This window comes from Morus notabilis, unplaced genomic scaffold (genome assembly GCF_000414095.1).
Source record: "Morus notabilis unplaced genomic scaffold, ASM41409v2 Scaffold1934, whole genome shotgun sequence".
In the NCBI taxonomy this organism is placed as follows: domain Eukaryota; kingdom Viridiplantae; phylum Streptophyta; class Magnoliopsida; order Rosales; family Moraceae; genus Morus; species Morus notabilis.
The window spans coordinates 106,633-118,969 of NW_010365145.1; the positions used below are offsets into that span (position 1 = coordinate 106,633).

At 34.5% G+C, this 12,337-nt stretch overlaps 3 protein-coding genes across 3 annotated transcripts; 1 reads left to right on the forward strand and 2 right to left on the reverse strand.

Moving 5' to 3' along the window:
* The first annotated feature begins 329 nt into the window (after positions 1-329).
* Positions 330-3,782, forward strand: LOC21388508 (protein SET DOMAIN GROUP 40). Its single transcript, XM_024171716.1, has 6 exons — positions 330-539; positions 632-779; positions 1,377-1,508; positions 1,643-1,783; positions 2,055-2,276; positions 3,147-3,782. Exons 1-6 carry the CDS (start codon positions 385-387, stop codon positions 3,780-3,782), a joined length of 1,434 nt encoding a protein of 477 aa, XP_024027484.1. The 5' UTR covers positions 330-384.
* A 283-nt stretch (positions 3,783-4,065) lies between these two features.
* On the reverse strand, positions 4,066-5,336 carry LOC21388509 (15.7 kDa heat shock protein, peroxisomal). Its single transcript, XM_010107341.2, has 2 exons — positions 5,020-5,336; positions 4,066-4,573 (listed from the first exon to the last, which is right to left on the reverse strand). Exons 1-2 carry the CDS (start codon positions 5,156-5,158, stop codon positions 4,287-4,289), a joined length of 426 nt encoding a protein of 141 aa, XP_010105643.1. The 5' UTR covers positions 5,159-5,336; the 3' UTR covers positions 4,066-4,286.
* Positions 5,337-10,302: 4,966 nt separating this feature from the next.
* On the reverse strand, positions 10,303-12,337 carry LOC21388510 (cysteine-rich repeat secretory protein 60). Its single transcript, XM_024171717.1, has 3 exons — positions 11,480-12,337; positions 10,768-10,881; positions 10,303-10,556 (listed from the first exon to the last, which is right to left on the reverse strand). The coding sequence occupies exons 1-3, from the start codon at positions 12,240-12,242 to the stop codon at positions 10,549-10,551; spliced, it is 885 nt and encodes a 294-aa protein (XP_024027485.1). The 5' UTR covers positions 12,243-12,337; the 3' UTR covers positions 10,303-10,548.

A 12,337-nucleotide genomic window follows, 5' to 3' on the forward strand; every position in this document is an offset into this window, starting at 1 on the left:
ATATTATATTATATTATATTATGAATTTGAATTTTAAATTAGAAAGATTATAAATTTTAAATTTCATCAGAAATATTATAAGTATTATGAAAATTTTTTTGATTATACTATCCTGATTCTCGTAGTTAAAGTTATATTTAGATTACTTCTGATTTTAGTTATAAATTCTTAAAATTTTTTTAAAAAAATTTATTGAACACTAAAATTAACTTTTACTTAAAACAAAAGGTGATTTTAGGACGAAAAAACAATGCCAAACTAAACCACAGTTATGTATAAAATTTAGGCCATTGCACAAATCGGCTTTGAAATATTGAAATAGAGTGGAAGACTCCAGAGTCTGCTGTGTGAGTAGAAGAAGAAGAAGAAGAAAGCGAGAGAGAAATGGAGCGAGAAGAAGAAGGTAACCTCGAAATCCTTCTGAAATGGGCGTCAGAAATCGGAATTTCAAACTCACCGATCTCCCTCTCCGATCGGAGCTGCCTCTCTTCGTGTTTATGTCATTCTCTCTTCGTTTCCCACTTCCCCGACGCCGGCGGGTACTTCACTCAAAAATCCCCACCGTTTGGTTGCCCAGAAAATTCATGCGCTTTTAACAGCATTTTCTTTTTCATTTTCTTCAATGCTGCAGAAGGGGCTTGGCTGCCGCGCGTCCTCTCAGAAGAGGGGAGTTGGTTCTCAGAGTTCCTAAATCGGCTCTCATGACGAGGGAGAGTCTATCGAAAGATCAGAGATTCTCTATTGTTGTCAATGCTCCTTCTTCTCTCTCACCTATTCAGGTTTTCCTTTTGATTTTGTTTTCTTTTCTATGGTCTGTTTGTTTGCTGGGAAACTTTCCAAGGGAGAGAAGATTTACCTTCTCAACTCAACTCTATTGTTATGGTTATGATTGCTTCCGTGAGTTTCCTGATTTCTCAGTTCAGGTTATGTAATATATATAATATGAAAGCGTTTTTGGATTATGAAGTTTGAGTATGAAGATGAAGGTTATATTCAACAATTAAAAACACGAAAATTGATGCCTTGACTCTGTTTAAATCCATGAATGAATATTATTTTAATGTTTTCTCTCAGGACCAAACGCATTTTTACCATTTTTAAGTTCAAAATTGCATTAGGAATTTTAGGATAACAATTGATAATTCCAGTTCCAATGTTCCTGTACAATCCTGGTGTTTAATGTAGTTATGATTTTTTAGTAGCAAAGAAAGAAATAAAAAGTTATGATTTTACGAAATCAAAAGAGCCAAAAGTCGTTGGTTTTTCCCTCTCAATTTTCTTGTTTACATTCGAAAAGTTAATGGGGTTTAGTTTTTAATATGGTTGTTAATCGCAGGATTACTTATCTCTTTTGTTTTTTGTTTTCCTAACTACAGATATTGATTGTTGGCTTATTGTATGAAATGAATAAAGGAAGGAGTTCGTGGTGGTATCCTTATCTGGTGAATCTGCCGCGAGGTTATGACATTCTAGCAACTTTTGGTGAATTCGAGAAGCAAGCTCTACAAGTTCTGTATTCTGATCATACATACTTTTACTGTTAGGTTTCCCTTAATCTTTGATTAGGAATGTATCACTGTTTAAAACCTTTTTCACATTACATCAAAATGGCTTCTGAAGAAACTTATTATGTGGCTTCTAGGTGGATGATGCGATCTGGACTGCCGAAAAGGCCACGTTGAAGGCTGAATCGGAGTGGAAAGAAGCTAATCCGTTAATGAAAGAACTTAACCTTAAGCCCCAATTTCTGACTTTTCGGGCATGGCTTTGGGCTTCTGCTACTGTGAGAATGCATTTTTCACCCTTTTTTGGGGACATGCTATAATTAATTTGGTTTCCTTGAAAAAAGTTCTCTTAACAGGAGATCATAAGTTATATTTGTGAGTCCTGTCATTGTCTATGTTTCTCCTATTAGGATTTTCATATCCTTTCATTTACATTTTACAGTTTTCTTAATGAAGTTTACTCTTACCGAGTTTCATCACCACTTCAACATCATTATACCAAATGTTGAATCTAATGATGTAAAGTTTTATGCTTCGACTCTCATAAAGATATCATCGCGGACTTTGCACGTACCATGGGATGAGGCTGGGTGTTTATGTCCTGTGGGAGACCTATTTAATTATGTGGCACCTGGAGAAGAGGACTCTGCTCATACGCTAGACTTGGAGCAGCTTGATTCTCATTCACAAAGGCTGACTGATGGTGGCTTTGAGGAGGATGTTGTTGCATATTGCTTCTATGCTAGAAGACATTATGAAAAAGGAGAGCAGGTATTACGAAAAAAGTGTTGTTTGTTTTATTTATTGAAACTTAAAAGTTTTGTCTATTCTAATTAACTTTCTTGATTATTATGCTTACATTTTAATGCGTCTTGGAAGTTCAACGTTAGCACCATTTATACATTGCACAATAGCGTGTAGTTTCTACATTCATGTCCTCTTTCTCAAAGAAGCATGTAGAAAATGCAGGGACTGAAGATGGAAATGCATGCGCACAAACTTGTTAGGTTAAGAAAAAGGAAAGCGTTCTTAGTTTTTAGTTTATCACGTTCTTAGTTTAAAATCATTTGCAGAACAAAGCGTTCAGTTTTTAGTTTATTGAAGCAAGGAGTGTTTCATTAATTCTGAAGTTGATGGGAATTAGTTTATATGTAGTTACGTCTATTTTAGATAACACTCTTCTGTATGGGCATTTTGATGTAATTTATGTCGGTTAAGTTATGGGTTGTGGTCCATTCATTCAAAAAAAAAAAAAAAAAAGAGCACTAAAACTAAACTGCTAGTGAGTCGGTGACTTATGGTCATAGTTCTTTAGGAAACATTAAGCTGCAGAGTTTTAGATGTAACTATTGATTCTACGAGTAATATTTGTTGATTAAGAAAATTGTGTGTTTTGGTTTGTTGAAAGAACCTCAAAAGTTACAAGTTGCCTGTTTCTCTCTACATTTTTCTCTGGAAGAAGTACCATTTACGAACCTGAGTCGCAGCAATAGTTTTATTGAAAAGTGAAATTATCAGCTACCACTAGAATGAAGAAACGTGTAAAAGGATTTTGAATGCAGATCAGAAGTCAAATGGTGTATCTCCACCACGTGAATCGTCTCATAGTATAAATGCTTCTATGATTGCTATGTTCTGCAGGTCTTATTGGGTTATGGGACATACACAAATCTGGAGCTTCTTGAACACTATGGATTTTTGTTAAATGACAATTCTAATGAAAAGGTTTTTATTCCTCTACAACCTGAAATCTGCTCCTCAAATACATGGCCTAAGGACTCAATGTTTATTCATCAAAGTGGAAAACCCTCTTTCGCCTTACTCTCCGCTTTGCGTATATGGGCAACCCCACGAAACCAGCGGAGACCTGCCTCTCACCTTGCTTATTCAGGATCCCAACTCTCGGCCGAAAATGAGATACTTGTAATGAGATGGATATCGAAGAACTGCAACTGCATCCTGAAGAGTTTGCCAACATCGTTTGAAGAGGATCGTTTTCTTTTAAGTGCCATTGACAAAATGCAAGATTCTTGTAGCCCTTTGGAGCTCAGGAATACTGTGGCCTCTTCAACAGCTCATATTCACGCTTTCTTGGAAGCTAATGGTCTGCAAGATGGAGAAGATGTTGCTGAATTACTGTCATCTAGGAAAACTAAACGGGAAATGGATAGGTGGAGATTAGCTATCCAGTGGAGGGTCAGGTACAAGGAAATTTTGATCAATTGTATTTCTCATTGTTCTAGAGTTATTGATTCTTTTACCCCTCAAAATATATAGCATAACTTAATGTTGTAGATATATCTTTAGTTTTACTTTTTCATTGTTTTGTACTTGGTACTTTTTATTTTTTATTTTTTATTATTTTTTGTTGCCAAGAATCACAAGATGATGGCACCAAAATTTTGGGTCTAGTTTACTGTAAAATTTACGAGTTAGGACTTGACAGTTATTCCTTTTTCAATGACAATTCTACACTAAATAGTTGAGAGTGAGAAGAAAGTAAAATCTTAAAAACGTGAAATTTCTTTATTGGTTATTGATTATGATTTTCAAGTAATTATTGATCTTGGCCAGTTTAGAAGATCATTCTCTATTTTTATTCATCTATGCAAAGTGGAGACATTATTTTTTGTTATGTCTGGAAGTGAACAGGTTCCTCCTGTTGAAAGATTATTTTTATTACAACAACACCCGTAGAAATTCACAAACTACACATAAGCACATAGACATTTTTCTATCAAGCCTTTGGAGTTGAGAAGTTTCTAGTGATGTTGAGTGAGCTTAGAGCTTGCTAGTGATGTTGATGTTTCTCACTTTGGAAGGCTTTGGAGTTGTGTCTTTGGGAACAACTATGGTCAGAACACCATTTTCCACCTGAGCTTTTATCTGATCCGCCTTTACATTTTCCGGCAATTCGATTTCCCGAGAAAAGCCCCGTTTTTCTGTTCCCCTCTCAGCTACATGCCAAACAGTGTCTTTCTGATGGGACTCCTCTTTCTCACCTTCACCTCTAATGTGCAAAACGTTTCCCTCTTCTATTTGCACCTTTATCTCCTCTTTGCTGAAACCTATTCACACAAAATGGGTCAATGTTAATCCAAAACAAAAACAAAAAATCCCAAATTTCTGGAAAAGCTGCTCTTACTAGATGACCCAACAACATAATGGAAACCTCTGCAGTTACTGTGTTTTAACTGTTAAATTATGTTGACTGTAAAATCCCGAACAACAATAACTACCGATAAATCAAAAGAACGGATCGTGTATAAGTTCTCCAACAGAATTGCACAATCTAAAAATAACTCATCAGAAGAATAGTGAAAATATGATGACCCATTAAACAATAGCTTAATCCCATAAATTAAAACCAATCAAAGTCTCAAGTAAAATGGCATAAACAGAAAGAAAGTGATAAACCAACAAGACAAATAGCTTAATTCCTTAAAACCCACCAACGAAAATCTCAATAATGTAAATGGGAAGAGCAGTATCAATAATGTTAGCAATTGGTTACCTGGAACGTTGATTTTGAAGATGTGGGCAGAAGGGGACTCAAGCCAGTCCATGAGAGCCGTTGATCCAGACCACTCCCGGAAGATCGGAGGGCTCCAGAATAAGCGCCTCAGAGGGTGACCAAATATGCTATCAGCCATTGCTGATTTTTAGTTCTTTCTTTCTTATCAGCCAAAAATTTTGTTGTTGGTTTTGTGTGGTGCTTTGGTTTTGATGGGTTTGGTGTGTTTTTAATAGGAAGATTCCGAAGAGTTTAGAGGATAGAGAATCCAGAAGGTTCTGCGGGACTTATCCTCGACTCTTTCTACGGGGTCTAGTACCTTGGAGAAGATGGTCGTTTTTAAAAAAAAAAATAAAAAATAAAAAATAATTTTAGGATAGTTCATTACTTCATTATTTGAGTTCTTTGCTTTTTTACCCCCGCATTTTACTTTTATTCAAAAAGTATACCTTATAGTTTGAAGTCTTGCATTTTTATCCTAACCAAATTATATTGTACACAAATTCATATCTTTCTCGATTATTACTTGGTTTTGACCTAAAAAATACCGTCGAAAAGGAAAGAAAAAAAAAAACAACAACAATTTGACATTTTTTTTTGTTATTCTCAATAATAATTTTATTATTACTCGTTGAATGGCCTTCAAATTAAAGAGAAATTGCACGATCTATTTCTCGTTTACTGAAAATGAAGAAAATAGTCGAGCAGAAAAGATGGTATTTTATAAATAAATCTGGTCAATGAATCTGAGATTTAACAGAGAATTTCCGTAAGCAAACACAAGATTTGTAGCAAACTATTGAAATTTTTTTATCGCCTCCCCAAAATTTGGTCATTTTCTTTACTATCTGGCATTTGTTATCGAATAAAAGAGCAAATTAAGGAATCTGTTCTTAATTCACATCTTTATATCATTATCTTAGAATTTTATTCCTTTTAAATTAATATATAAAGGAAGAAAGCGGAGACAAAAATCTTAGGTGCCTTTGAGTTTGTTTCTCCTAATAATGATTTTCTGTTTAAACTTTCGGTTCAAACCAATGAATCAAAACATAGAAAGAAAGAAAAACTTCAAATTCTACAGTTGAGCCATTTCGGATTTACGGGTCAACATATATGTTTTTGCCAAGGAGAATTAACTAAGAATTTTTGCAAATAAGACCAAGTGACGTTTTAATTTAGATAGAGGTATAAGGACTTCTGCCGTTTCTTATACACTTTAAAATTTATTATCCTTCTTTTTTCAATAAAAATCAAATCAAATGGGTAGGGATGTAATTCTTAGAAGGCACAAACCAACTAAAGATGGAGAATAGTAAGTGTATATTTCCTAAACTTATCATTGATGAGTATACATTTCAAAGCTCTTGTTACAAAAGAGCATTGAAAAGGGTGATTTTACATCCATACGAAAGTAAATCTGTTGTGTGAAGATAAAATTTTATGCACTTTTTTTTTTTATCACTAGAAGATTTCTGCACTCATTTTCTCCTTTTATATACTGATTTAAGAGGGATAGAATTTTATGAGAAGAGAACAAAACTATAGAGGTGATAGTTAAGGAGGACGCTTTCCCTAATTCACTATGGTTTACTTTTGGTGTACTAGTGGTTTACTTCGTGGCATATCGATTTGCTTTCTGGCATAACAATGGTTTGCTTCTCTCTCCAGAGAACTCAATTATTCTTGGCAACGACTCCAATTATGTGTAAAGAGAGCTAACAGTGAGTAGCCCGTGATACACTAATTTGTTGTGTAAACCCGGGATTTGTTATCAATATTTTATTTTCACGGACTATATTGCTAACATGTGATAAGTTCAGATGCAAAAGAGCCTTATAACACTACTATACTTTTTTTCGAAGAAGCACTTATCGAGATTGATTCCGAGGCAAGTGAGATATATCCAAACAACATAGGAATCAACAATAAAGTTCCTTAAAGTACTTGTGACGTAATTACACACTAATTTGGTAATAGGTGCCAAAACAAGCTACTAAAAGTGGCAGGCACAATTGACATCTTTCTTTCAATGAAAGTTCACGGATAAGCAATAGAGCATGAGAACTGTACAATTAATTAATTTTTTTATCTTATATGATATGCTTAAGTTAGTGATTATGACTAAGTTTACTTGTGCAAATCTCCGGATCTCTCGTTACTTGAAAAATTTACAACTCAATTCGTGCATCATTTATGTATAATAATAATAAAAAAAAAAAGTCAAAGAAAATAAAGGTGGGATTTGTATAACTATATGTTGCATGTTGTTAATTAAAAAAAAAAGTTAAAAGAAAATAAAGGTGGGATTTGTATAACTATATGTTGCATGTTGTTAATTATAAGTTTTGGTGAAAATATGTCTCTCAGAGGTTCCTTAACCTCTAAGCTCATTTAGGCCAATAATGGGTTTCTTTACAACTGCCCAATTGTGGGGTCTCCTATCAATATGTCTCTCTGAATTGAAGCTAGCTAGCCAGCAATAGCATATTCATGCATGAATAAAGCCTAAAGGTATTAACCATGCAACCATTATTGGCCAGAAAGGACTTTATATACACTAGCTAGTGGATTTGATTGTCAAAGACTTAAATAGTATATGGGAATTTAACTAAAACATTACACCAAAGATGTTTCTGCCTTTTTTCCTTACTTTATTGTGAATTTGATTAATATTGGTCATGTGTAATGAATATGAAAAGCTTAGACATTATATTGGTCGGTTTTGTAGTATATACTTTGTGATTCTTGCTTTTGTAGTAAGATACTAACAAAGTTGCTTTTTAATTTGTCTTTGAATGAGGCTCACATGTAAACCACTACAAAGTTTGAAAGCATTTTCAAGTGCCAAAAAGAAGTTTCAAACCAGTGTTAGGGTGATTCCTTTTGTCCCTATGTATTATCACTTACAAACACGCTTCTAGTATATAGAAACAAAGATATAGACAAGACGCATATGGTTTGGCCCTAGTCCACAAAAATTACTTGACTAAATATTTGCTTTTCCATATTATAAGCTTGCTCATTATTTTCACTTTCTGTCAAAAAAAAAATTTTTCGTTTTTATTTTTCTTAAAAAAAGAAAAATCAGTGACAACTATTCTGTTTGGACGTCACGCATTCTTGCACTAGATAATAATTATGAATTAACTAATATTTCAACAGATGAATTCACCAAACAAAAAACAAAAGAGAAAAATTAATATTCAGCCTGACGGGGAATGTGGCCATGCCACTGCAACGTGGGGTGGAACGGACTTTTTCCAAAAAAATAAACAGATGATGCAGATCTATGTATAATGTAAAAGAAATTGGTACCCATTTTTTATTTGTTATTGTATTCTTTGACACAAGATATTAAATAAGGAGATGATTTGACCCATTTAAGCAAAATAGAACGAGTGAGAATATATATGGAGTAATCATAGGGTTCATGATATACAGAAGCATTTTAATGTATCCTAAAGCGTCGGTATATCAATTTAAGCACTTAAAAACGAAGCAATGAGCTACTCAAAAAGTTGAAAGAAGAGAAAGTGGGGTGAGTAACGCCAAATATCAGAAATCTCAGAAATCACACAAAATCTTCTTTTCATGGCCGCACAAAAGTGTACAAACATAAACTATTCAAAAGGCTAGAAAGGTACAAAAACTTTGACAGTAAGATCAGCAGCTCGCTCGTTGAGGAAAAGCAGAAGAGGATGATGCAGCCCATTATTTGTGTCTAATATTGGGGAGGGGCACACCAATCCGAGAGCTACATCATATTTTGTGGACCATTCATAATATGTGCAACGATGCTTGGGGACTCCGGTACTATCGAGAATCTCACGTTATTAGAAGTTAAAAAATGATTGGGAGCACATCAAGTATTGAGTACCACAATTAATAGAAGATGTCCCGTAATATTATTTTTGAAAAATGTCTCCGAACATGAATCTTAAAAGGCGAGTCATATAATATGACGTTGATAGATGAATCTCATTTGACTCACATTCTATTAATAATTGATATTGAATCAGTGATATTCCGAGCCAGATCGTATATGTGTTGTTTTTACGAGTATAGTATGATATATACAACTTTCTTTTATACTCTCTCTTATTTGGTATACTTTATGATTTTATCTTGCATGCCTAATTTAAACTCAGAAAATTATTTTAGAAATATGTTAAGAATCGGTTATTTATGAACCCTAACAGGAGGGTGCTTTGGTATCTCAAATGATCAGATGTCCATATCATATCTCGAATGTTGTCAGTTTTTTTTCCCATTTCTATATGTTTGTAACAAAGCATATAGCCATATTGATCCTTGCGTGATTCTCCGACAAAAAAAAAAAATGCAATTTCACGAGATCCTGTTGTTTTCTCATCGCATATTAGCGTGAAAGGTTTTAGGCTACAATGCAAAATTCTCATTAAATGCTAAAACTAGCATTTTAGGCAGAAAATTCATCATTATCTTGTTCAACGATATGTTTACAATCAAATTCAACTTGACATATCTAGTTATGAGTTGATTACTCATTTTTATTTCCTTCTTTGTTTTTTTTTTTTTAATCTAAGTGAATCTAATTTCTTGTGGCCCCATAAGTACAGTTATTTTTAAGTTAAAGATAAAACTTTTGAATGAAAACAGCATATCCTTCATGCAGAGAAGAAGTATTATTTTAAAATCACTTTTTTGACAATTTTATTTATGAAATGTTATGTAGATTAAATTGTTCAATATCTTCTTGCAGAAAATTGACTTTGTAACCTGTTATGTGCTAATATATTCCATCATATTTTTGTTACAACCGTTTGGTGATATACATTGGTAGTGCCCTTTAGTATTTATTTGGTAAAACAATTATTTAGATATATAAGTTCCAAACCTTTGATACAACAAATTATACAAGTAATTGATAAAATTTTCCTCCTCTAACTTGTGCCCATGAAATTATTATATATTACGATTAGCCCATAAAAATATATTATTTCCTTTTTATTGGGTTCCAACAATATTCGGAAAACATGCTAACTTGAGATGAAAGCCAGGGCTGGCTATTGGATTTAGATAATCAAGACATTATATATATATTGATAAAACGAAAGTAAATCCCAAAAAGGAATACAAAATAAAGAAAGAAAACGTACAAATCCATGTACAAAACCAAGAGAAACATCACAAATCAAATTAAGAAAATATATCATCTGCCCTTTACAAAAAGAATATGCATTTTTTTTTTTTTTTTTTTTTTTTTCACATTAGACAATACAACTTTTGTTAAGTGGAGAGTAGATTGGAATCTTTAGCTTCCTTTTTTTTTTCCCCACTCTTTTTTAACTTTGTTTTGGGCAAGTGCCCTATCATACATCTTTCCCATCTTTTCTTTAAACCTCCTTTTGGAGAGAAATATAAAAACAAATCCAGGAAAAGGGAAAAGAGAAAGGAAAGTTGACATAATGAAGAGAAGAAAGGAGGCAAAAGAGAGCAACGGACACTTTGCTGAAGGAGTGAGGATGAAATAAATAACTTTTTAATTTATTTACCTGCATTTAAAAAAAAAAAAAGGTTACAGCCAAGTATAACTGTCAGTGAAATAATAACAATAAAAAAAAAATTTTGCATATGATTTTCTATTTTAAATTTAAAGTAAAGCAAGTGGATGATACTAGAAAGTAATCAGATAAAATGAAAAATAATTAATTAAACAGAAACAAAAAAAAAAAAAAAAAAAGAGTAAAGAGTACTTGTAATTACCATTTCCCTCACAGATCTTTCTTAAGAAAGCAAGGAAGATGATGATTAGGGCAACTCCAGCTAATAATCCGATGATAATTGCAAATGTCTTCTCACCATCATCGGTAGATTTATCTACAAAGTCATTTTGGGAGAAAAAAACGAAAGAAAAACACATTACTAAGAGTTGATTAAAAGAGTAAACATCCATCTATGTTCCTTTCCTATTAATTAGGTGCACGAAACTCTTACATGTATAATGGAGATTGAAATTCACGACACATATTCATTCGACATCTTTACTACACGTGTTTGAAGAAAGAACGGATATTGAGTAACAATAATTACAAAAAAAATAGTTGTTATCTATTATTATCGGTGATGTCATTGCCACCGATTTGATAACATGTATACCTGCGGCATAGCAATATGAGACACAATTGTCATACTTTTTTTAAATATGACCATTCCGTGATATTGTCATAATTACGGTAATGTGTCATAATCTGAATAATAGTAAATAGCAATATTGATCAAACAATATAAAATTTCAATAAAATATGATAAGAAATATCAGTTCACACACCTGATTTTACTATAAAATGTAGAATTCAAATCTTCTAAGTTTTATTTTTTATTTTTTTTTTAAAAAATTGTACAACTAAGGGTTTTGGAAATTAAGGAGTAGAGAAAGAGAGTTTTGAGAGTTGTGAAAAAAAATAAAAAAATTTACCGTGATGAGTCTTGGAATAATAATGGGCCCCATCCGTCGAGTACCTCGCATAACACTTGGCCAGGAACATATCCCCAAAAACCGCTTGCCCACAGTCGCTCTTGAGCCGTCCGATGGCCTCCGACACGCAATCCTGGCACTCCCCGAAGCTAAGATCACCCACACATTGGGCCACGCCCTGTACGTCCCCGGACCCACCAACCCTGTAAAGCCCACCAGAGCCCGCAAGCGAGCCCAGTACAGCATCCCTCCTGGCCAGCCCATCCACGTCGTAGCCCACAGACGGCCCACACTTCTTGAGCACCACAGTCTTGTCCTCAACGCCAAGGAAAGTGGCGTTGTCGTACTTGACGTAGCATCCCTGGAGCTGGAGCGCTCCGCCACAGGTCTGGGAGCAAAGGGGACCGAGTTGAGTCACCGCACGTGCGACGCACGTGGCGCAGTCGGGCATGGCGAGGTCGCCGCGGCACTGGAAGAGGCCGTAGACGACGTCGTGTTGGGTGGAGCCGGTGATGGTGAAGTTGTTGTAGGAGGAGTAGGTGGCCGAGTTGACCAGGGAGGTGAGTAGCGAGTTGACGTTCGACTCGTAGGGCGAATCCGCCGAGTACTTCTGCTGAGTGCATCCGCCGAAGAGGAACCCGTCTGTCGGCGGAGAAGAGGAGGAAATGGATTGAGTGAGGATGGATAAGAGGAAAAATATGAAGAGGAGACTTGTGGTGGAAGTACTACTACTCTTACTACTTGTTGTTCTTGAGTACACCATGTTTTGTATGGCTTGGTTTTTTTTTTTGGAGAGAGAGAGAGAGAGAGAGAGAGAGGAGAGAGAGAGTTATGAACTTATGGGGCAAGCGAAGGGAA

What these genes read in the sequence shown, in the direction of transcription:
- LOC21388508 (XM_024171716.1), top strand. Translation starts at nt 385, where the DNA reads ATGGAGCGAGAAGAAGAAGGTAACCTCGAAATCCTTCTGAAATGGGCG. An exon ending in CTTCTCTCTCACCTATTCAG is followed by an intron (nt 780 to 1,376) that starts GTTTTCCTTTTG and finishes TCCTAACTACAG; the next exon opens with ATATTGATTGTTGGCTTATT. An exon ending in GGCTTTGGGCTTCTGCTACT is followed by an intron (nt 1,784 to 2,054) that starts GTGAGAATGCAT and finishes ACTCTCATAAAG; the next exon opens with ATATCATCGCGGACTTTGCA.
- LOC21388509 (XM_010107341.2), bottom strand. Translation starts at nt 5,158, where the DNA reads ATGGCTGATAGCATATTTGGTCACCCTCTGAGGCGCTTATTCTGGAGC. An exon ending in CTTCAAAATCAACGTTCCAG is followed by an intron (nt 4,574 to 5,019) that starts GTAACCAATTGC and finishes TTGTGTGAATAG; the next exon opens with GTTTCAGCAAAGAGGAGATA.
- LOC21388510 (XM_024171717.1), bottom strand. Translation starts at nt 12,242, where the DNA reads ATGGTGTACTCAAGAACAACAAGTAGTAAGAGTAGTAGTACTTCCACC. An exon ending in TTATTCCAAGACTCATCACG is followed by an intron (nt 10,882 to 11,479) that starts GTAAATTTTTTT and finishes ATGACTTTGTAG; the next exon opens with ATAAATCTACCGATGATGGT.